The sequence below is a fragment of the Pelobates fuscus genome, chromosome 6, assembly GCF_036172605.1.
Source record: "Pelobates fuscus isolate aPelFus1 chromosome 6, aPelFus1.pri, whole genome shotgun sequence".
In the NCBI taxonomy this organism is placed as follows: Eukaryota; Metazoa; Chordata; class Amphibia; order Anura; family Pelobatidae; genus Pelobates; species Pelobates fuscus.
Window position 1 is genome coordinate 297,362,032 of NC_086322.1, and position 25,105 is coordinate 297,387,136.

Below are 25,105 nucleotides of genomic sequence, written 5' to 3' on the forward strand. Positions count from 1 at the left end.
TCAGTGTGACCTCAGGAGACTCCCACCCTCTGTGTTAGCTCAGTGTGACCCCGGGAGACCCCCAACCTCTATGTTAGCTCAGTGTGACTTCGGGAGATCCCCACCCTCTGTGTTAGCTCAGTGTGACCCCAGGAGACCCCCAACCTCTGTTAGCTCAGTGTGACCCGGGAGACCCCCACCCTCTGTGTTATCTCAGTGTGAACCCGGGAGACCCCCACCCTCTGCTAGCTCAGTGTGACCACGGGAGACCCCCCACCCTCTGTGTTAGCTCAGTGTGACCCCGGAAGACCCCCACCCTCTGTGTTAGCTCAGTGTGACCCCGGCAGACCCCCACCCTCTGCTAGCTCAGTGTGACCCCGAGACCCCCACCCTCCGTGTTAGCTCAGTTTGACCCCGGGAGAATCCCACCCTCTGCTAGCTCAGTGTGACCCCGGGAGACCCCCACCCTCTGCTAGCTCAGTGTGACCCCGGGAGACCCCCACCCTCTGTGCTAGCTCAGTGTGACCCCGGGAGACCCCCACCCTCAGTGTTAGCTCAGTGTGACCCCCGGGAGACCTCCAACCTCTGTCTTAGCTCAGTGTGACCCCCACCCTCCGTGTTAGGTCAGTGTGACCCCGGTAGAGCCCCACCCTCCGTGTTAGCTCAGTGTGACCCCGGGAGACCCCCACCCTCTGCTAGCTCAGTGTGACCCCGGGAGACCCCCCCCTCCGTGTTAGCTCAGTGTGACCCCGGGAGCCCCCCCCCCTCCGTGTTAGCTCAGTGTGACCCCGGGAGACCCCCACCCTCCGTGTTAGCTCAGTGTGACCCCGGGAGACCCCCACCCTCTGTGTTAGCTCAGTGTGACCCCGGGAGACCCCCACCCTCCGTGTTAGCTCAGTGTGACCCAGGGAGACCCCCACCCTCCGTGTTAGCTCAGTGTGACCCAGGGAGACCCCCACCCTCCGTGTTAGCTCAGTGTGACCCCGGGAGACCCCCACCCTCCGTGTTAGCTCAGTGTGACCCCGGGAGACCCCCACCCTCCGTGTTAGCTCAGTGTGACCCCGGGAGACCCCCACCCATTGTGTTAGCTCAGTGTGACCCCGGGAGACCCCCACCCTCCGTGTTAGCTCAGTGTGACCCCGGGAGACCCCCACCCATTGTGTTAGCTCAGTGTGACCACGGGAGACCCCCACCCTCTGTGTTAGCTCAGTGTGTGTTGGCCCGGGAGGACAGGCTGCATTGGGGGACATGGTATCGCTTTTATTGATATAATATTCTAAAAGTTTCAGGAAGTGGACTCAGGTCATGTGACCAGCCAAGGCGGCAACGCCACTTCCTCTCCCAGAACCCCGCTCTCCTCCTGTGACGTCACATCCTTTCAGCGTCCGCGCAGACCGTCCCTGGTCCGAGGTGCGCATGCGCGCTGCGTTCAGTTCCCGGCGTGCTTTGCGTGGGAGCTGACGTCAGCCGCACTCTGCCCAGTCTCCGCCGCCATTGGTGAGTGTGGAACCTGCTCAGTCCCGGGCCAGGCCTGACCGAGCCAGAGAGCGGGCCCCGGCCTCCCACATCCAGACTCCGGCCTCCACACAGCGACCGCCCGCACCCAGCCTCCAGCACGGCTCCCGGCCTGCCCCGCGCTCCCAGCCCGAGCTTCATGAATGATGTCTGCCACCAGCGTGGACCCGCAGGTAATCCCCGCACCTCCTCCACGGCGGGATCGGACTCTCACTGTGCGGAATCTGCCCCCACAGCCTGACCTGTCCCCTCCTCCTCCCCCCCCACAGCCTGACCTGCCCCCTCCTCCTCCCCCCCCCACAGCCTGACCTGTCCCCTCCTCCTCCCCCCCCCACAGCCTGACCTGCCCCCTCCCCCCCCACAGCCTGACCTGCCCCCTCCCCCCCCCCACAGCCTGACCTCCCCCTCCTCCTCCCCCCCACAGCCTGACCTCCCCCTCCTCCTCCCCCCCCACAGCCTGACCTGCCCCCTCCCCCAGCCTGATCTGCCCCCTCCCCCCCCCCACAGCCTGACCTGCCCCCTCCCCCCCCACAGCCTGACCTGCCCCCTCCCCCCTCCCCCCCCCACAGCCTGACCTGCCCCCTCCCCCCCACAGCCTGACCTGCCCCCTCCCCCCCCCACAGCCTGACCTGCCCCCTCCCCCCCCCACAGCCTGACCTGCCCCCTCCCCCCCCACAGCCTGACCTGCCCTCTCCCCCCCCACAGCCTGACCTGTCCCCTCCCCCCCCCACAGCCTGACCTGTCCCCTCCCCCCCACAGCCTGACCTGCCCCCTCCCCCCCCACAGCCTGACCTGCCCCCTCCCCCCCCCACAGCCTGACCTGCCCCCTCCCCCCCCCACAGCCTGACCTGCCCCCTCCCCCCCCACAGCCTGACCTGCCCCCTCCCCCCCACAGCCTGACCTGCCCCCTCCCCCCCCACAGCCTGACCTGCCCCCTCCCCCCCCCCACAGCCTGACCTGCCCCCTCCCCCCCCACAGCCTGACCTGCCCCCTCCCCCCCCCACAGCCTGATCTGCCCCCTCCCCCCCCCACAGCCTGACCTGCCCCCTCCCCCCCACAGCCTGACCTGCCCCCTCCCCCCCACAGCCTGACCTGCCCCCTCCCCCCCCACAGCCTGACCTGCCCCCTCCCCCCCCACAGCCTGACCTGCCCCCTCCCCCCCCACAGCCTGACCTGCCCCCTCCCCCCCCACAGCCTGACCTGCCCCCTCCCCCCCCACAGCCTGACCTGCCCCCTCCCCCCCCACAGCCTGACCTGCCCCCTCCCCCCCACAGCCTGACCTGCCCCCTCCCCCCCCACAGCCTGACCTGCCCCCCTCCCCCCCCACAGCCTGACCTGCCCCCTCCCCCCCCCACAGCCTGACCTGCCCCCTCCACCCCCACAGCCTGACCTGCCCCCTCCCCCCCACAGCCTGACCTGCCCCCTCCCCCCCACAGCCTGACCTGCCCCCTCCCCCCCACAGCCTGACCTGCCCCCTCCCCCCCCACAGCCTGACCTGCCCCCTCCCCCCCCCACAGCCTGACCTGCCCCCTCCCCCCCCACAGCCTGACCTGCCCCCTCCCCCCCACAGCCTGACCTGCCCCCTCCCCCCCCACAGCCTGACCTGCCCCCTCCCCCCCCACAGCCTGACCTGCCCCCTCCCCCCCCACAGCCTGACCTGCCCCCTCCCCCCCACAGCCTGACCTGCCCCCTCCCCCCCCACAGCCTGACCTGCCCCCTCCCCCCCCACAGCCTGACCTGCCCCCCTCCCCCCCCCCAAAGCCTGACCTGCCCCCCTCCCCCCCCCACAGCCTGACCTGCCCCCCCCACAGCCTGACCTGCCCCCCTCCCCCCCCCACAGCCTGACCTGCCCCCCTCCCCCCCCACAGCCTGACCTGCCCCCTCCCCCCCCACAGCCTGACCTGCCCCCCTCCCCCCCACAGCCTGACCTGCCCCCTCCCCCCCCAGCCTGACCTGCCCCCTCCCCCCCACAGCCTGACCTGCCCCCTCCCCCCCACAGCCTGACCTGCCCCCTCCTCCCCACAGCCTGACCTGCCCCCTCCCCCCCACAGCCTGACCTGCCCCCTCCCCCCCACAGCCAGACCTGCCCCCTCCCCCCCACAGCCAGACCTGCCCCCTCCCCCCCACAGCCAGACCTGCCCCCTCCCCCCCACAGCCAGACCTGCCCCCTCCCCCCCACAGCCAGACCTGCCCCCTCCCCCCCACAGCCAGACCTGCCCCCTCCCCCCCACAGCCAGACCTGCCCCCTCCCCCCCACAGCCAGACCTGCCCCCTCCCCCCCACAGCCAGACCTGCCCCCTCCCCCCCACAGCCAGACCTGCCCCCTCCCCCCCACAGCCAGACCTGCCCCCTCCCCCCCACAGCCAGACCTGCCCCCTCCCCCCCACAGCCAGACCTGCCCCCTCCCCCCCACAGCCAGACCTGCCCCCTCCCCCCACAGCCAGACCTGCCCCCTCCCCCCACAGCCAGACCTGCCCCCTCCCCCCCACAGCCAGACCTGCCCCCTCCCCCCCCACAGCCAGACTTGCCCCCTCCCCCCCACAGCCAGACTTGCCCCCTCCCCCCCCACAGCCAGACTTGCCCCCTCCCCCCCCACAGCCAGACTTGCCCCCTCCCCCCCCACAGCCAGACTTGCCCCCTCCCCCCCCACAGCCAGACTTGCCCCCTCCCCCCCACAGCCAGACTTGCCCCCTCCCCCCCACAGCCAGACTTGCCCCCTCCCCCCCCACAGCCAGACTTGCCCCCTCCCCCCCACAGCCAGACTTGCCCCCTCCCCCCCCACAGCCAGACTTGCCCCCTCCCCCCCCACAGCCAGACTTGCCCCCTCCCCCCCACAGCCAGACTTGCCCCCTCCCCCCCCACAGCCAGACTTGCCCCCTCCCCCCCCACAGCCAGACTTGCCCCCTCCCCCCCCACAGCCAGACTTGCCCCCTCCCCCCCCACAGCCAGACTTGCCCCCTCCCCCCCCACAGCCAGACTTGCCCCCTCCCCCCCCACAGCCAGACTTGCCCCCTCCCCCCCCACAGCCAGACTTGCCCCCTCCCCCCCCACAGCCAGACTTGCCCCCTCCCCCCCCACAGCCAGACTTGCCCCCTCCCCCCCCACAGCCAGACTTGCCCCCTCCCCCCCCACAGCCAGACTTGCCCCCTCCCCCCCCACAGCCAGACTTGCCCCCTCCCCCCCCACAGCCAGACTTGCCCCCTCCCCCCCCACAGCCAGACTTGCCCCCTCCCCCCCACAGCCAGACTTGCCCCCTCCCCCCCCACAGCCAGACTTGCCCCCTCCCCCCCCACAGCCAGACTTGCCCCCTCCCCCCCCACAGCCAGACTTGCCCCCTCCCCCCCCACAGCCAGACTTGCCCCCTCCCCCCCCACAGCCAGACTTGCCCCCTCCCCCCCCACAGCCAGACTTGCCCCCTCCCCCCCCACAGCCAGACTTGCCCCCTCCCCCCCCACAGCCAGACTTGCCCCCTCCCCCCCCACAGCCAGACTTGCCCCCTCCCCCCCCACAGCCAGACTTGCCCCCTCCCCCCCCACAGCCAGACTTGCCCCCTCCCCCCCCACAGCCAGACTTGCCCCCTCCCCCCCCACAGCCAGACTTGCCCCCTCCCCCCCCACAGCCAGACTTGCCCCCTCCCCCCCCACAGCCAGACTTGCCCCCTCCCCCCCCCACAGCCAGACTTGCCCCCTCCCCCCCCCACAGCCAGACTTGCCCCCTCCCTCCCCACAGCCAGACTTGCCCCCTCCCTCCCACAGCTTGATCTGCCTCTTCACCAACTGACCAAAGTGCCCTATCTCCCCCACCAACTGAACTGCTCCCCCTCTCCCCCTTTTTTCTCTCCCCTCCCCCTTTTTTCTCTCCCCTCCTCCTTTTTTCTCTCCCCTCCCCCTTTTTCCTCTCCCCTCCCCCTTTTTCCTCTCCCCTCCCCCTTTTTCCTCTCCCCTCCCCCTTTTTCCTCTCCCCTCCCCCTTTTTCCTCTCCCCTCCCCCTTTTTCCTCTCCCCTCCCCCTTTTTCCTCTCCCCTCCCCCTCTCCCCCTTTTTCCTCTCCCCTCCCCCTCTCCCCCTTTTTCCTCTCCCCTCTCCCCTCCCCCTCTCCCCCTTTTTCCTCTCCCCTCTCCCCTCCCCCTCTCCCCCTTTTTCCTCTCCCCTCTCCCCTCCCCCTCTCCCCCTTTTTCCTCTCCCCTCCCCCTCTCCCCCTTTTTCCTCTCCCCTCCCCCTCTCCCCCTTTTTCCTCCCCCTCCCCTTCCCCCCTTTTTCCTCCCCCTCCCCTTCCCCCCTTTTTCCTCCCCCTCCCCTTCCCCCCCTTTTTCCTCCCCCTCCCCTTCCCCCCCTTTTTTCCTCCCCCCCTTTTTTCCTCCCCCCCCTTTTTCCTCCCCCCTTTTTCCTCCCCCCCTTTTTCCTCCCCCCCTTTTTCCTCCCCCTCCCCCCTTTTTCCTCCCCCTCCCCTTCCCCCCCTTTTTTCCTCCCCCCCTTTTTTCCTCCCCCCCCTTTTTCCTCCCCCCTTTTTTCCTCCCCCCTTTTTTCCTCCCCCCCTTTTTCCTCCCCCCCTTTTTCCTCCCCCCCTTTTTCCTCCCCCCCCTTTTTCCTCCCCCCCCTTTTTCCTCCCCCCCCTTTTTCCTCCCCCCCCTTTTTCCTCCCCCCCTTTTTCCTCCCCCCCTTTTTCCTCCCCCCCTTTTTCCTCCCCCCCCTTTCCTCCCCCCCCTTTCCTCCCCCCCCTTTCCTCCCCCCCCTTTCCTCCCCCCTTTTCGTCCCCCCCTTTTCGTCCCCCCTTTTCCTCTCCCCTTTTTTTGTCCCCATCCCCTCTTTTGTCCCCTCTCCCCATCCCCTCTTTTGTCCCCTCTCCCCATCCCCTCTTTTGTCCCCTCTCCCCATCCCCTCTTTTGTCCCCTCTCCCCATCCCCTCTTTTGTCCCCTCTCCCCATCCCCTCTTTTGTCCCCTCTCCCCATCCCCTCTTTTGTCCCCTCTCCCCATCCCCTCTTTTGTCCCCTCTCCCCATCCCCTCTTTTGTCCCCTCTCCCCATCCCCTCTTTTGTCCCCTCTCCCCATCCCCTCTTTTGTCCCCTCTCCCCATCCCCTCTTTTGTCCCCTCTCCCCATCCCCTCTTTTGTCCCCTCTCCCCATCCCCTCTTTTGTCCCCTCTCCCCATCCCCTCTTTTGTCCCCTCTCCCCATCCCCTCTTTTGTCCCCTCTCCCCATCCCCTCTTTTGTCCCCTCTCCCCATCCCCTCTTTTGTCCCCTCTTTTGTCCCCTCTTTTGTCCCCTCTCCCCATCCCCTCTTTTGTCCCCTCTCCCCATCCCCTCTTTTGTCCCCTCTCCCCATCCCCTCTTTTGTCCCCTCTCCCCATCCCCTCTTTTGTCCCCTCTCCACATCCCCTCTTTTGTCCCCTCTCCACATCCCCTCTTTTGTCCCCTCTCCACATCCCCTCTTTTGTCCCCTCTCCACATCCCCTCTTTTTCCCCTCTCCACATCCCCTCTTTTTCCCCTCTCCACATCCCCTCTTTTTTCCCCCTCTCCCCATCCCCTCTTTTTTTCCCCTCTCCCCATCCCCTCTTTTTTTCCCCTCTCCCCATCCCCTCTTTTTTCCCCCTCTCCCCATCCCCTCTTTTTTCCCCCTCTTTTTTCCCCCTCTCCCCATCCCCTCTTTTTTCCCCCTCTCCCCATCCCCTCTTTTTTCCCCCTCTCCCCATCCCCTCTTTTTTCCCCCTCTCCCCATCTCCTCTTTTTTCCCCCTCTCCCCACCCCCTCTTTTTTCCCCTCTCCCCATCCTTTTCCCCTCTCCCCATCCTTTTCCCCTCTCCCCATCCTTTTCCCCTCTCCCCATCCTTTTCCCCTCTCCCCATCCTTTTCCCCTCTCCCCATCCTTTTCCCCTCTCCCCATCCTTTTCCCCTCTCCCCATCCTTTTCCCCTCTCCCCATCCTTTTCCCCTCTCCCCATCCTTTTCCCCTCTCCCCATCCTTTTCCCCTCTCCCCATCCTTTTCCCCTCTCCCCATCCTTTTCCCCTCTCCCCATCCTTTTCCCCTCTCCCCATCTCCTTTTTTTCCCCTCTCCCCATCCCCTCTTTTTTTCCCCTCTCCCCATCCTTTTTCCCCTGCCCCACCCTTTTCCCCCTGCCCCACCCTTTTCCCCCTCCTCTACCCTTTTCCCCCTCCTCTACCCTTTTCCCCCTCCTCTACCCTTTCCCCCTCCTCTACCCTTTTCCCCCTCCTCTACCCTTTTCCCCCTCCTCTACCCTTTTCCCCCTCCTCTGCCCCCTTTTCCCCCTCCTCTGCCCCCTTTTCCCCCTCCTCTGCCCCCTTTTCCCCCTCCTCTGCCCCCTTTTCCCCCTCCTCTGCCCCCTTTTCCCCCTCCTCTGCCCCCTTTTCCCCCTCCTCTGCCCCCTTTTCCCCCTCCTCTGCCCCCTTTTCCCCCTCCTCTGCCCCCTTTTCCCCCTCCTCTCTGCCCCTCTTATCCCCCCTTTTTCTCCCTCCCCCTCTCTCCTTCCCTCCTCTTTCCCCTCCCTGCCTCCTGTTGCCTCTTCCTTTATTTCTATCTCTTCCAAACCTCTTCCATGTAATATGCTTATTGATTTTTTTTTCTTTCTTTCTTTCTTGTTTTTTTCTGTTCTTGTGCCTGAATCCCACCAGAGACCAAAAGGACAAGACAGTAAAGGTGAGTTGTAAGGTGTCAGCATCCTCTATTGATTGTAATGCAGCTTGTTTAATATCCATGAGCGTAGGAATAGACATATAACCCATTGAAAGTGGCTGTCAAGATTCTCATTGTATACCTGTAGCAAGATATGGCACTTGATATAGATATATATACATACAATAGGATGGCAGTTTTGCACTCCAGCTCTCCTCCAAGTTTTGGCCCGGTTCTCAGCTGCACACAAATACAATCTCCAAAAAGAAAGCCAGCACTCAAGGACTTCAACGTGAAAAAATAGGCATTTAATCCAAGTGGTCAACGTTTCAGTTCACAACTGTGAACTTTCCTGAGGACAGGACGTTGAAGTCCTTGAGTGCTGGCTTTCTTTTTGGAGAATAAATATGTATATATGTATGTATCTATATGATTCATTCTCCTAGCTCCAATTCTGGCGTTGGAAATGGTTTTATGGAGATAGGTGGTTTGCATAGCAGGTGCTGTGCTATCACTGGCTTTCTGCAATTGAACTATTGTACATTCCACGTTAAAATGACGTGAGTGAATCATTTCCCCTTGCAATTTCCATTTATTCAAATGCAATGTGCTAGGTGTTTATATATAGCCTACCGTGGCTGGGTGGGTTTTCTTTGTCAGGTTATTTTTATGTCTGTCCTTCTGATTATCCTACATCTACAGGTTAATCTTAATATCCCTTATGTCTTGGAACTGCTTTTCCCATGATGCTTTATCAGCCAGAAGACTGAGTAAGATGGGAAAGGCAGTTCACAAAGCTGACTTGAGTTTCTGATTTAATGGTCCATGCAGACGTATTGCTCAGTGTTAGGACCCCAGAGGCCAGGGTACTACCTCAATCATCAAGAGACACGTTTAACTTCTTACAAATTGCAAATGACTCACTCCATGTGCTCTTAGTGTACCAACTGTGTGACTACTGTCACTTACCAGAATATTGAATTATTATTTATTAAGTGCCAACAAATTCTGTAGCACTGTGCAATGGGTAGTTTTAGTCTGTATTGGAAAAAAAAATAGTTTTATGTTAAGATGTTGGCTTATTATCCCTTTTTTCAAATTCCTAAACAAGTACGAGGCCTATGCATATAGATGAAATTTTATAGCTGAATAGAAACTGCAGGGTTATTTACTGAAGCGAGAATCGTGCTGAATCTCCAAGTTCTCGATTCTCACGTTCCTGAATAACTCTTACTCGCCTTGTCAGCACAGACACATTACAGTATAGAGATTCTTACTTAGCTCTCCCTGAATCCATGTTAAACTGTGTGAAATAATAAACTATTTCTTTCACTAAGTTAGTTTTCAAATTCATTTCTCCTCCCAAAGTTTTCCCACTAGGACGCTCAAACAATGATCTTATTTCAGTTCAAAACGGATCCCTGCACCAGAAGGACAACGTGCATGATAATGACTTTGAGCAGTATCTGTCTGGACCGTCTAACCAGGTGAGATTTCAGTATTCCACCAGTGTCAACAGTACTCTAATATAAAAGTATATAATCATGTCTGTCAAACCTGTAAATAACACAAACGTTACCAAAAAGACCAGGTGAAGCTCCCCCAAATCTCAAATATTGTATGTTTGTATCAGGTTTCTTTTTGTTACTGAGTTCTGGTGTTTGGGCATTGCTTATCAATTGACCTTATAAGGATTGTTTTAAGCAGGTCCTATATTAAAAGCAGTGGTTTTAGTGTAAACCTGGATGTAGCTGGAGCACTCCCCTGTCCTGACTTTCAACAGTCCTGATGAGAAAGGGGCACTATATAGTCACTAAAACAGTTTTGGTGTATAGAACATGCCCCTGCAGTCTCACTGCTCAATTCTCTGCCATTTAGGTGTGAAATCACTTTGTTTATGCTGCTCTTGCCACACCTTCCTGCATGTGACTTGCACAGCATTCCTAAACACTTCCTGTAAAGAGAGATCTAATGTTTAACCCCTTAAGGACCAAACTTCTGGAATAAAAGGGAATCCTTACATGTCAGACATGTCATGTGTCCTTAAGGGGTTAAACTTCCTTTACTGCACAGTCTGTTTAATCAAGCAATTCTCATCTCCTGCTCTGTTAATAGCTTGCTAGACCCTGCAGGTGCCTCCTGTGTGTGCTTGAAGTTCAATTTACGGAGCAGGCAATAACAGCATATAAAATAAGCACACTGTGCTGTCAGATCTGATTGAAAATGAAACAACTGGTCTTCCATTATATTACACCTTACATAGTCTGTTTCTACAATTCTAGATATTTACATCTAGTGAATATATATATATATATATATATATATATATAGGAATTTGTTTTACTTCCTTGTTTTCAGGTTGTACCACTTTTTAATTCCCATATTCCCATTCCCCTGCTGTGTGTGTCTGTCTGTCTCCTACTTTAACAGCCTTCTTGAGCCTAAAGAAGCATCTTGTGTGTGAATAAAGTTCAATTTACAGAGCAGGAAATAAAAAGGTCTAAAGCAGTTTGACATCTTATTAAATTTGTATTATATATATTTTTCATGCAGGCTGTGAGAGTCCCAGCCAGGGGAGGTTTAGCTATTAACAGAAACAAAAGTAGCTAAACTCCCACATGGCAGAGAATTGGGCAGTGATACTGCATGGGCATGATCTATACACCAAAACTGCTTCATTGAGCTGAAATTATTTTTTTTATGTCTATAGTATCCCTTTAATGTAATGGTTCTGGCATCTAGAGACTGTCCTCGCAAAGAAAATGCTGTGTTTTCATTGCTCCCTAAATGGTGGCTACTAGTGGTGGTCATAGGTAGCAATGAAAACACTGCCTTTTTCTCTGCGAGGAAAGTCTCTGGGGACTTCCTGGCTTCGTCATGTAAAGGTTGCAGAACTGACGTTCTGCATTGGGACGCTGAGCGATTCCCATAAAAAATCTTTAGCACAATGCATCTCTGATTGGATGCTGATTGACACAGAGTGGCGTTTACCATACATGCGCAATAGCCTCCCAATACTCTCCTTTGGAAAAGCCTTAGATTGGCTATGATCATCAGGGTCGCATGGACACCTGTGCACTTGAGGATTACAGGTAAGTAAAACTGCTTTTCTAATGTTCGAGGGAATTTAAATAGTTACAGTAATGCATTAGGAATGCATGTTCCTTTAAACCAGGGCTCGACAAATACCTGGCACCTCCTCCTCCTCTCTCTATCTCTGCTCTGGGAGGAAGTGAAGGGAACTGTAACTACTTACTCCCAGTGCTGAGACTGCACAGGAGAATGACAAGCTGGCAGGGAAACGAGTTCTATATGAAGGAAACTTTTTTTTTTTTTAGTGTCTAGCTAGCAGAAACTTTAGTTACAAGTTTTTTTTTAACCACAAAAATACAATTCTTAAAGAAAGAATAGCGACCGTTGGCATTGGCTCCATTAGGAAGGTGCCATACACCCACCAACCCTGCCATTCTTTGTGATTGAGAGGGTGGATATATATATAACCATTAAGTACCAACTGTTAGGCAAGGACTTGCGTGGTTTGTGTAACCCCTCCCCTCATACATATGCTCGGAAGTTGCCTACTCGAATCTTCAGATTTCATTTTATCTTCATTTTAATGGTCACTGTAAATCTTTGTTATTGTATTCATGGTGTTGGGGTTTTTATACGAAATGTTGATTAAAGTGAGGTAATACTGTGGAATCTCTGTAGGCTCCACATTTGAACCGGTCCACCCACGATTACTCTTTATAGTGATCCCTTATTGTATTAGTATGAAAACAGTTGTAAATGTTTTGCTTTTTTCACTATACTTCTCTGTATGAAAACAGATTGTAGATCTCTCTACTAAAGAGGTAGAAACATCTAAACCAGTTGTGCCGAAAAGGTAGATCCCCAAATGTTGTAGAACTCCTACATCGGGAGATCTACCTTATGGGCACCCCTGATCTAAAGGTATCTGTCCAGGTCAACGTATCATACTCCTCACTTGTCCACGTTTTGACTGTTTCTTATTTTGTTCTTAGACATGTTGCTTATTCATGTTCTCACTGCAAAGTAGTTGTTGGGGTTAAGATGTTGTACTCATTCTTACTCCCATTTCCCCATGCAAAACTATTAATGGCAATTTTCTTTTATTTTCCAATAGAGTAACAGCTACCCATCCATGACGGATCCATACCTTTCCAGTTACTACCCTCCATCTATTGGGTTTCCGTACTCTCTCAGCGAGGCACCCTGGTCAACTGGTGGGGACCCTCCGATCCCATACCTCACCCCGTATGGACAGCTTAGCAATGGCGACCATCACTTTATGCACGATGCAGTTTTTGGCCAACCCGGAGGTCTGGGGAGCAATATCTACCAGCATCGCTTTAACTTCTTCCCAGAAAACCCTGCTTTCTCTGCCTGGGGTACTAGTGGCTCTCAAGGGCAGCAGACACAGAACTCGGCTTATGGGGGCAGCTATAGCTACCCCCCAAGTTCCTTGGGCGGAACTATAGTAGATGGACAGACTGGCTTTCACAATGAGACTCTGAATAAAGCTCCCGGTATGAACAGCATTGAACAGGGCATGGTTGGTCTAAAGATTGGCAGCAATGTCAGCGCATCCGCAGTGAAGACTTTGGGATCTGTGGTTAATAGTGTAGGAATGCCAAGTGCCCTCTCTGGCAATGGAAGCACAAGTATAAGTATGCCTCCATCAAAACCAACCTCATGGGCGGCCATAGCCAGTAAACCTGCCAAGCCACAGCCGAAAGCTAAAACTAAGCCGGTGACTATTATTGGAGGGGCCTTGCCACCACCTCCCATCAAGCATAACATGGACATAGGTACCTGGGACAATAAGGGGCCCGTTGCAAAGTCTCCCATGCCTCAACAAATCCCATCACCCCAATCCATCCAGCAGCCACAACCACAACAGCAGCTGTTGCAGCCCATCCCAGCTCAACCCCCTCCTCTTTCTCAACCACCGTACCAAAATCCTCCACCACCCCCGCAACAGCCGCAGGCACCTCAAAATCGTTGGGTTGCCCCACGTAACAGGAATGCAGCCTATGGGCAAGGTGGAGGTTCAGATGGCAATTCCCTTGGAGGGACCCAGTCTCACGCTGTCCCTGGTAGTGATTCCCACCCAGTTCTGGAGAAACTGAAAGCTGCCCACAGCTACAACCCCAAGGACTTCGACTGGAACCTTAAAAATGGCCGAGTGTTTATAATAAAGAGTTACTCTGAGGATGACATCCACCGTTCCATCAAGTACTCAATCTGGTGTAGCACGGAGCATGGGAACAAACGCCTGGACAGCGCGTTCCGCTCCATGAACGCCAAAGGCCCCGTCTATCTGCTCTTTAGCGTCAACGGCAGTGGACACTTCTGCGGGGTAGCAGAGATGCGGTCTCCTGTGGACTATGGCACCAGTGCTGGCGTCTGGTCTCAGGACAAGTGGAAGGGCAAATTCGATGTCAAGTGGCTCTTTGTCAAGGACGTCCCCAACAACCAACTTAGGCACATCCGTCTCGAGAACAACGATAACAAACCTGTCACAAACTCCCGAGACACACAGGAGGTGCCCTTAGAAAAAGCAAAACTGGTGCTAAAAATCATTGCCACTTACAAGCACACGACCTCCATCTTTGATGACTTTTCTCATTATGAGAAGCGGCAAGAAGAGGAAGAGGTCGTGCGCAAGGTAATACTCAAATCCGACTCTTGCTAAGCGGGGTTTTGGTGTCAGATTTGGTGCCTGTCCAGGCAAGTGAGATCTGGTCATAAAATGATGCTGTCCGTATAAAAGTGACCAGAGACTAATATTGATTTTTAGTGTACAATCCCATGTATTCTATACCTAGAGTTCCCACAGTATTGACATTATGCACGTCTTTTCTTTTAGCTCAGTAAAACAGCTGTAATACTAACCTTTCAAAGCAGCTCGTATCTCCTATTGGCTGCTGTAAAAGGGGGACCTGTGCAGATTGAAGCCACTTGTTGCTGTTACGCATGTATCTCCTGCCCAAGCTTTTGCACCATTTCCAAACACTTGCAGGAGTTTCCATATGCCGAGAGAGCTCAAGCAGTCTGTCATTTCCTCTTAGTGTCTTGCGCCAACCTCTTGTCTAAAGGAAAACTGTGTGAAATGTGATTTCTTAGATCAACTGTAAAAGCAATGCAGGCAGCAGTGTGAAAAGGCACCCTTTTGGTTTTAAGACTATTTTTTTTTATTTTAGTTTTTGCTTGTAAGGCAAGGGAAATAGAGGAGCAAATCCGCCCCCCCCCAGCAATTTCTGATTTAATAACAGGAGCCATGTGTATTGTTAGCCTATTACTGACTGCTATTGGTGAAGGTATCTGTCCGTTATTGGCGGTCTCACACCTGTGTGATTGCTTGTAACATAAGGGAGTCATGACTGACACCTTCAGGATCCTATCAGGAAAGGGAAGGACATGACCGGCCTCCTCATTCACAGAGCTTTATAATATGTGCTAGAAGTCTGAAAGGGCTGGTTTTAAAACACAGGGGCCTTTTCTTGCATTTCTCTATACAACTTTTCTTTTGTTATAAACAAAAAATAAACTGACTACAGCTGTCCTTCTGAAGAGGATGGTGTTGTATATAAATGTGTAGAATTTCTGCTCTAGGTAGGGTTAACATCATATATTTGCACTTACTAATGGGCTGCATAGATGTAGAGACTGCATGGTTAGTGCTTGCTTAGCAGCTGCACGTGTTTGGGAATATCTATTCGGCCATATTTCCTCTCTGCATGAGGTGAATCCTGTCCCCTATACTGTCGCAGGTAGATAGTAAATCCTGCTGGCCATCAGAAAAATGTCCAGGAAAGCTCAGATCAAACATGGCAGTCACCACTCCCAGTAGGCGAGCAGCTTGGGAGTAACAGGACAAGTTTCCTGGATCCCTGAAATCCACCCTCTGCACAGCCTGATCTATCTGGTAAGCGTTTTCCTGCCCCTAAAGCATTTATGTGTAGCTTTAGCCATATTAATAAAATGTTTATAAAGTGCATGTAGCAGCACCAATAAGCCCTGTTTTCCTCTCAGTCCCTTGTTCTGATGGATCCTTAGTTTACAGCACATGACGCCCGGAGGATTTAGCGACAGACTGCACAGCCTATCAGCGCACATTACCTACTGTATGTAATGACTGGCAGGTATTTACCTATTCAGTCCCAGACTGGTGGGCAGAGCAATGAGCAGTACCCCCCCCCCCCCTTCTGCGTCTGAAAAGAGATAAATTGCACCCTTACCTTTGTCCGTGGTGTAATCCCAGCCTTCTGGATTTTTTAAAAACTTTTCTTGTAATGTTTGGCTGGGTTTCGACAGCTGTATTGCCATTTACTGGTAGCTAGCTGGGTAACCCAAACCTTAATTTAACATGAAAAAAATAGACAATTACTAATGTGGTTTATGGTTAACACTTTAATTGCCAGAGCAGCGTGTGATAAAGTGTCACCCCCCGCTCTGGCACTGAAAGGGTTACAGTTAGCGGTAAGTGCCGTTTTTCTGCTTGTTGTGGGCGTCCTCTGTGTGATTCCTTTTCAGATTGCTGCATTTTTTTATTTTTCGTACTAAAGAACAACTGTCATCAAATGTTAACTTTTTTTTTTCTGTAAGTGAATTCCATTTAATGAAACTTGATAATTATGTATTTTTTTTTAAATGATGGATATTTTTGAGAGAGACTGTCACTTTTTATCTTGCCGAGCGGCCATGTTGGGTCAGACTCTACTGTTCTCTGGCCAACTGCTGCCCAGCCTAACTTACTGCTGCTGTTTGCTCTGTTTTCCAGCAAGTTAGTTTGAGCAGCACTTGGTCAGATCGCTGTAGTGTCTGATTCAATATGGCCGCTCAGCCAGAGAGAAAGTCACATTTGCTCAAAAATCAATGTACTTCATAACCAAAAAATATAATTGTGTTTCATTAAATATTCTAAAAATGAGAGAGAAAATGTACTGATGGTTGTCCTTTAAGACCTGGACATGCATTGCTTTGCCTTTACTAAATCTGTCTTTCTGTGTTGTAAACAAGCGTGAAATCGCTGTGAACTTCTCACTCATTAAGAGCTTCAATGAATTGTGGGTGGATTATTTTTTTTTTCTGTTAATCAAGATCTTGATGTGATACATTAATACGAGAATAAACCTTTTCAAAGTCAAATTGTGTCTTCCAAATCCATGAACTTTCTAATTGTTATTCCTTAATTGGGGGATTCTGCTAATCGATTTATTTCATATTCTGTTTCCATGAGTGTTGCTTGTGGCTTCAGTTCTGGTTTACTAGAAGTTGATTGACGGTAGCTGCCACGTGTGTTCCTTCCTCACTGGTATTGTGCAGAGATCCTGCCAAGTGATTATTGAGAAGCTCTATCCAACCGAGCATGGAGCACTCTGTATTCTAATCTCCAATATGTGCAATGACGGCGGAGTTGAGACCTCTGCAGACAGACATCTATGTTGCATTATGATATTTTTATGGTTTTTGCTAAAAACTTTAAGAATTTAGTTACTGGTCTCTTTTTTGCATGTGAGGTTATACTTCTACTGTAATCACATCCAGTGCTCACTGAACCATTCCATTACTGCCAGCAAACTCCAAAGTCTTCATTGCAACAAGAGCCAGAAACAAAATTATTCTAAGTGTACACCCCCATCTGCCATGGTCGTAACAAATCTTTTTACAGGCACTATTTTTGCAATAAATATGAATGGTTCCCTTAACATCAGGAAACCTTGCCTCTGTTTGGCTGAGTGTACTAGGCAGTAGTAGTCTGGAGCTCCAAGGTCTGCTCCCTCTGGCTGGGGGCTGATATTAAACATTTCCTGCTCCTCTCATTTAAAATATGGCAGTACTTGTGCAATGGTGGTTATGTGAAGTGACTGGCATGATCTCTGCACAAAGCATGTCACATTTCTACAAAAAGGGCTTAAGTACATTCTGTTTTCCACTTGCAACCTTTACACAGTGCAGAGAACACCAGACACATGGTGGCTTGAAATTGTAATGCATTATTTCAATTGTAGTGTCAATTTGTGAACAGTAGTTGGATCGCTTTATTACTTGGGCACAACTAGTGCACTGTTCTGTATTTTTGCATTCATGCAACTATTCCATCTCATTGAAGTGGTTATAGTGCCCAGAGTTCCCTGGCGCTGTCCCTCCATTCAGTGTTAAATCATTACATCTCATTGAAGTGGTTGTAGTGCCCAGCGTCCCCTGGCGCTGTCCCTCCATTCAGTGTTAAATCATTCCATCTCATTGAAGTGGTTATAGTGCCAAGCGTCCCCTGGTGCTGTCCCTCCATTCAGTGTTAAATCATTACATCTCATTGAAGTGGTTGTAGTGCCCAGCGTCCCCTGGTGCTGTCCCTCCATTCAGTGTTAAATCATTACATCTCATTGAAGTGGTTGTAGTGCCCAGCGTCCCCTGGTGCTGTCCCTCCATTCAGTGTTAAATCATTCCATCTCATTGAAGTGGTTATAGTGCCAAGCGTCCCCTGGTGCTGTCCCTCCATTCAGTGTTAAATCATTCCATCTCATTGAAGTGGTTATAGTGCCCAGCGTCCCCTGGTGCTGTCAATCCATTCAGTGTTAAATCATTCCATCTCATTGAAGTGGTTGTAGTGCCAAGCGTCCCCTGGTGCTGTCCCTCCATTCAGTGTTAAATCATTCCATCTCATTGAAGTGGTTGTAGTGCCCAGCGTCCCCTGGTGCTGTCCCTCCATTCAGTGTTAAATCATTCCATCTCATTGAAGTGGTTGTAGTGCCCAGCGTCCCCTGGTGCTGTCCCTCCATTCAGTGTTAAATCATTCCATCTCATTGAAGTGGTTGTAGTGCCCAGCGTCCACTGGTGCTGTCCCTCCATTTAATGTTATATCATTCCATCTCATTGAAGTGGATATAGGGCCCAGAGTCCCCTGCTGCTGCCCCTCTATTCAATTTTAAGCCGTTCCATCTCATTGAAGTGGGTATAGTGCCCAGGGTCCCCTGTCCCATTTTCTAGCAGTTTAACACTGAAAGAGGGTCCCTGGTCACCATAGGCCCTGCCCCCACTGGAGGTGTGGCAATGGCAGAGATTACACACTTCCTTGTAACCATACCAATTCACAAGAGCTGGAAGCAGTCAGCTGACACTCTGTCAATCACAGCTGCCCATTACTGCTCAGGCTAGTGCTTCCTCATTCTGCCAAGCAGTACAGAGTGGATTAATGAATGGTTTAACATTGAAAGGAAGGATTCATACTTTAACCATGTCATTTAGTGAAACCGTTATAGTGGTTTGTGAGTGCAGCACTCTTCTCAATGGAAATTTTAATACACATATAACCATTAATTTCAAGGTAAAACTGTCTTTAAATATTCATTCTGTGTTGTGTCTGGGCTCTCGGTATATTTAAATAGCATCTGGCTCTTATTACCTGTCTGAACTAATCTGAAAGTACTAAAGTGTTATGGTAAATAAGTGCCTAATTTAAAAAATATATATTTTGTATAACACTCATGGTTTTGAAATACTGTGAATTTCTGCAAATGAAAGATTTGTCGCTTACGACCATCCCAGCCTCCTGGAAGAATTCATGCCTTGCTTTAATTGTCAGAAAATGCAATTACTACTGCTGTATTGGTCCAGGTGTCCAGGTCACACACCCTTATTGCCCAAGCTGGCAGTCACAAATTTTGCAGCCAATATTATTTTCCTTTCTTAAATCATGCGCATGTAAGTAGGTGTAATTTGGCCGATACAGCATGTTATTATTTATAAAGCACCAACAAGTTCCGTAGCGCTGTACAATGGGTGGACTAACAGAGGGATTGAGGGCTCTGCTCGATGAGCTTACATGCTAGAGGGAATGGGGTATAGTGACAAAGAAGGTAAGGGTAGTGTAGAAAAGTAGGTTGCTAGGATAGTATTCACTGAGGGCTTCGTGTTTTGTTTTGATGACAGTTTCAGGAGAGGAATCAGGGTGCGGGGAGAGAAAGCTGTTCAGTTTAATTCATATGCTTTCCTAAAGAAGTACGTTTTTGAAGGAGTGCAGATTTGGTGAAAGTCTAACAGAGATGGGGAAGGGCATTCCATTGGAACGGTACAGCCCTAGAGAAGTCTTTAACCCCTTAAGGACCAAACTTCTGGAATAAAAGGGAATCATGACATGTCACACATGTCATGTGTCCTTAAGGGGTTAAAGGACTATAGTGCCAGGAAAACATACTCGTGCCCCCACCCTCAGGGTCCCACTCCTGCCGGGCTGGATGGAGAGGAAGGGGTTAAACTTACCTCTTTCTCCAGTGCCAGGCAGGGAGCTCTCCGCCTCCTCTTCAGCTGAATGCGCATGCCGTGCACGCATTTAGCCAGTCTCATAGGAAAGCATTTACAATGCTTTCCTATGGACACTGGCGTCTTCTCACTGTGATTTTCACAGTGAGAAGCACGCAAGCGGCTGTCAGTGAGACAGCCACTAGAGGCTGGATTAACCCAAATATAAGCATAGCAGTTTCTCTGAAAACTGCTATGTTTATTGAAAAAAGGGTTAACCCTAGATGGACCAGGCACCCAGACCACTTCATTAAGCTGAAGTGGTCTGGGTGCCTATAGTGGTCCTTTAAGGTATAAAATGTATATAGAAGGACTTTAGTCGCTGTTGTATGGCAGCACCCGTGGGGGATTCACCTTCCTGACAGACCGGAAACCTTCTGAAACCTAAAATTAATCAACTATTGGGTCTGTCCCCTGTACACCCTCTCTGCATGTATACAACTTGCTCTCCCCAAACCTACCTCAGTTTATGCCCATCTCACACGAAGGATGAATGGAGGTAATATCGGCTGGAGATTGGGGGAGAGGGGATAGTGAAAGGTGGCTACCTACTGGATGCAAATCCGTGTAGACAACCTCTTAATTAATGAATACAAATAAAATGGAGTTATTCTCTAGACCCGGTAAAAAGCCCAAAATAGCCGCGTTATAAAACAAGTTGGAGAGTTCGGCACGGCTAATTTGCCCTACAATTCTTGGTTTTATGAATACACACCCAACGTGTTAAACAGAACAGTTTCAGTTTGTGTCATTTTTCACTGTTTCTGTTAAAACTACATTTAGAATTTTGTAAAGGCCAGGTGATATAGAAAGGTTATCCAGCTATAGCAATATACCAAGTGAACAGACCCAGTGTATGGCGTCTCCTTCATTTTGTGCTAATAAAGTTTTAGTGGGTTGAATTTGTGTCTGCTGTACATCGCTCAGTGCAGCTGGGATCTGGGTTGTGCGGTAAGTTTTTAAAGGTTTTTTTTTTTTTTTATCTCCAATTTCTTCACCAAATTGCAGTGTAGCTAAATGAATGCTCTGTAAAATCCGCTGAGAATTCAGGAAATTCTAGTCCAAAGTGTTCTGGAGCTGCCGTTTGATAGCATTGAGTTAATGTGGTTTCATGATACGGAGTAGGATGATAGGCCATGTGATGGTAAAGAGATTGGAAGGAAACAGAAGCAATGTTTTCAGTTTATTCAGCTCGTGGAAGGAAGTACAAATCTTAGACCACAAAAGCCAAGCTAAAAAAAAACGTTTCCCATTTCGTTTTTTTGAGTCTAATCTTGCAGTTCTATTGTCAGTCCTGCATGATTCCTTCTTTAGAAAATATGCTACCTCTAATATTCCTACGCAATCCATCATTTCCTTGATAAACGAAGGCCTTTTTTAACCTTTCTATCTTCGATGCCTATGTTGGTTCCCTACTATGCTTTCAGTCGGAGAAAACCAGTGATCATAGTACCAGAACCACTGTTTACTGTATTATTACAACTAGTTGGAGTGGTTATAGTGCTAGGATACTGTTGTGAAATATACGGTTTCCTTTAAACCTATTTTATACTAAAACTCAAGCAATCTCCTTGTTTTATGGCATAAATGTTTATTTTGCTCCTATGTAGATCTTGTGAACCTCCAACTAATCAATTTGACCAGTGCAGCCACCAGTCCTGTCCATTTAAATTAGATCTTACTATCAAGTAAAATGTGAACGGCCTGGGCCGATCCATTAAACAAATGCATTCACTATCTGTAAAACTGGTAACATTGATTGCAGCCAATGGAGGGTTTCAGTTTGGATTTATTAGACTGCTGGTCTAATCTGTATACGGCCGTCATCCTTCTCACATGGTCATTCCTGGTTCGCCAGGACTTCTTAAAATGCCAAACCTCTACTGAAAGCTACGTTTAGATTCTAAAGAGGAAGCCAGCAAGGCGAGGAATTGGCAATAGTAAATGGTGTGGTATAGTAATGTGATGTCTTAATATTCTAATTCTTAGTCACTTTCAATATAATTAAATAAAGCGGAGACTGACATTTCAGGTGAAGTTCCCCATAGTTCTCTGGTGCCATGAAAGAGAAGTTCATATTAAAGTCCAAAGATTAATATCTACATTCTGTCTTACAGCAGAGGATCATGGGAAAGGGTGCCCTCTAAGATGGGAGCCATGATGTTAGCCTAATTTTACTAAACAAGATTAAAATATTGCACTATAGTTTGAAAGGTGGATCCCGCTGGTAACTTTGTTTGCTTGATTTATAAATCTGTGATAGAAATTTTGACAAAATGGGAGTGAATCTCCTGACTTCGTGGTCCTCCCTGAATCCGGACCACCTCGATATTTTAAGATTATTTCCAATCTGCATAATTGGGTAATTTGAGCAATCCCAGAGCAGAACGTCCGTATCTTTCTTCCAGCGAAGGCCTCTGGGAAAACCTCAGTTACTGGATAATTAATGTGTGCTCTGTGGCGTTAAGTGCTTCGTTAAACAGATTACAGGAATTCAAGGAAGTTGTCATCTGCTCCCCAAACTCGACTAGTTTTTGTTTTAATTAATTTGCCATTTCTGTGCCGATCCTAGTCATGAGGGAGAGGTTTCGGGAGTCTCACAACTACAATGCCCAGCATCCTGCAGCCACCATTAGAGGAATTGCCGACTCTTTATCTTTAATATTAGTCTAGTTGGGACTAGCCTTGAAGTTTAAAGAAAGTGTTATGCTTTCATAGGATTTTTTTTATTATAAATTTGTTTAGAATTTCTGCTTCATGCTTTCAAGCCCCACATTATTTACATTTTTTCATAATCCGGGATGTTTCATTAAATTACAATAAAGGGATATAGTGATGAGTGCTGGGGAGATGTTGAATATTCCAGGCTTTCAATGCTGCTCAGATCACAGTTTATATAATAGATCCCTGTGTTTGCCTGCGTTGCCATAGCTATCGCCAGATTTGCTGTTCTAGTTTGGTGTTGCGCATTTGGTCAGCCATGCTAATACTTGGAAATATTAAAGGGACACTATAGTCACCAGAACAGCTACAGCTTATTGTATTTGTCCTGGTGAGTAGAATCATTCCCTTCAAGCTTTTTGCTGTAAATACAGTTTTTTCAGAGAAAATGCAATATTTACATTACAGCCTAGGGATATCTTCACTGGCCACTCAGATGGCTGCTAGATGTGCTTCCTGGGGCCGTGCTGCACAGTGTGACTGACCTTCAGTGTTTCCACCCTCTGCATGGAGACACTAATCATTCCTCATAGAGATGCATTGATTCAATGCATCTCTATGAGGAGATGCTGATTGTGTTGGCTTTGTGCTGGCTCTGCTCCTGATCTGCCTCCTTGACGGTCTCAGCAAATCCTATGTGAAAGCATTGTGATTGGCTCAAAGAATCAATTCTGATTATGTCAGTCAAGCAGGCAGATCAGGGGCAGAGCCAACAACAGCTGACTGGAATAAAGGTAAGATTTTACTATATTTAGGTAGGCCAGGTTGGCTTGAAAAGTGGTTTTAACATGATGGGGTGAGGAATACATATTTGTGTTTCTGATCCTATATTGTTCCTTTGACCATGTGAAAAGATTCTTTTTAATAACCGGCTGTAAAGAATTAAGTCGTGTCTCGTAGTTCGGTTACCTGTAATGGAGCAGGGAAGCCTTGTGTAATCCATATAGAATGTGAAGTAGAAACCTGACCACCTCACGGTGTTATTTCAAATAGTAATTTACTAAAGTGAGAATTGAAAGTGAATTTCAATAATAAGGTCATCATAGCCAAAATGGAAAAATCCTCTGTCAGCTATGCTTCCAGTTCGGCTACTTTAACCATAATTTTGAAATTTACTTAGAATTTTCACTTCTGTGACCAACCCTGAGAGCGTCTCCCTAATTATACAGCGACCCCCGAGTCCCAGAATCATTAAGACACTTTGTAGAGAATCTGACCCTTCAACGTAATAGCTGGAGGAATCTGCCCATTTCCCCCCAAAAAAGTTCCACGTACAGGACTGCGCAGACTCCGAAACACAGTCTTATCCAGGCTAGAATCGCCAAATTACACATTTGATCTTTTAGTTTACATTGTGACGTTCAGTCCCTTACCAATCAGAGTTTATGACACAGCAAGCGTCAAATTCTTAGGGTTTAGCCAATAAATATGAATTGAAACCTGAATGGCCAGATAGCGGCTGCGGCAGAGTCTAACTACATTCACAATTCACTCCAGAGTTTATCGTATACGCATCTTGGTTCTTTTATTCACATCTATAAGCAATATATATATTTTTAATATTTATAGCTATACAGGGGCAGGGTTATTAAGGCAAAACTTCCGGTTACTTTGACCTTAAACCTGAAATGTACTGATTTCCCAACAATTCTCACTTTAGTGACATCACTGTGTGTGTTGTTACCCAGAATGCATTGAGAGATGAGCTAGAAGTGAGACGTAAGTTGCTGCTGGTTTGTGTAGCTCCGTACAGGTGTAAAGTGTGTCATGTCTGCGCACTCCTCTGGAGGTGGCTATACGTTGACGGTGGGGCCATGATGGCTAGAATGCATTCATAGTATCCCAGCATTCCTCTGACCACATCCTGGGAACCCTGACTAGCGTGGACGTGTAAGGTTTGCCTAGTGGGTACGCTGAAGGTGCTTGTCTCGGTGCGAGGTTTGCTCTCCTTGTCCAGTGGTTTTAACAGTTTCTGTTATTTTTCTTCCCTTATAGGAACGCCAGACTCGAAGCAAACAATAAGGATTACCGATTCGTCCTTGTGACTAGAACTGATCTAAAACACAAAAAGTTACTTTTGGGGAGAGAAAAAAAATAATGAAAAACTCAAGAATGAATGAATTTGTGGTGCAGCCTGTAGGCTTGGAGACTGAATTTAAGCTTGAGCATCTATGTATCTTCTAAAGCAGGCTACGAGCCACCTTTGTCCCTACTTTCCCACTCATTTTCTAAATTTCCCCTCTATATCTCTTTGTTTTGGCCAGTTCTCTCCTATTTTCCTCTAGATTCTAGAAATGTATCTGCATCCCCCCATACCAGCTGTGTATCTCTGATAATACGCCTAGAATATGTCAAACTGACCCGTTTTAAAGCAGGACCAACTCCAAAGATTCTTTATTGGTGGGAAGGCATTTTTCACATTCATTATGAAAAAAAGGATGAATTCTCTTTTTTTTTTTTTTTTTTTTCTCCTTATTTCTGGAAACCATTTAAGGAATTATTAGTCTGAAAATGTGAGATGAAAGAAGTGAGAATTGCATAGCGTTCACCGATTCTTCAAAATCCTGTAATCCACATCATTGAAATTGTATATTCTTTCCTTTCCTTAGACTGTGTTCCATGTGACCTCAGATGGAAGAGCCAGGGGCATATTCACTAAAGCCGAACGTATGCTTTGCAAAGTGGTAGCAAAACGTGGCCAGGTTGAAGAATTTCACGATTGGAGAATCTTTTCCAACTTTGATGATTCCAACAGGCCTTCGTTTTGCTACCATTTTGTAATTTAAATTTTTTAGTAAATCCCTAAAGGTTGACTAAATGGTGAATTCTGCTGAACTACCGGGGAAACTGCGAGTTTTAATCCGCTATTTGGGAGAACATGCGCAGTCCTGCTAGTTTGCTATTCTGTTGTTATCTCTGCCTGGTCCCAGTTT

The 25,105-nt window shown here is 50.1% G+C and overlaps 1 protein-coding gene across 1 annotated transcript; it reads left to right on the forward strand.

The window, feature by feature from the left end:
- The first annotated feature begins 1,377 nt into the window (after positions 1-1,377).
- YTHDF1 (YTH N6-methyladenosine RNA binding protein F1) lies at positions 1,378-25,105 on the forward strand. Its single transcript, XM_063459574.1, has 5 exons — positions 1,378-1,667; positions 8,123-8,147; positions 9,492-9,610; positions 12,271-13,815; positions 24,168-25,105. Exons 1-5 carry the CDS (start codon positions 1,638-1,640, stop codon positions 24,192-24,194), a joined length of 1,746 nt encoding a protein of 581 aa, XP_063315644.1. The 5' UTR covers positions 1,378-1,637; the 3' UTR covers positions 24,195-25,105.

Excerpts from the sequence above, each read along its gene's own strand:
- YTHDF1 (XM_063459574.1), top strand. The coding sequence starts at position 1,638 with ATGATGTCTGCCACCAGCGTGGACCCGCAG. Across the intron at positions 9,611-12,270 it reads TGTCTGGACCGTCTAACCAG|AGTAACAGCTACCCATCCAT; the intron begins GTGAGATTTCAG and ends ATTTTCCAATAG. Across the intron at positions 13,816-24,167 it reads AGGAAGAGGTCGTGCGCAAG|GAACGCCAGACTCGAAGCAA; the intron begins GTAATACTCAAA and ends CTTCCCTTATAG.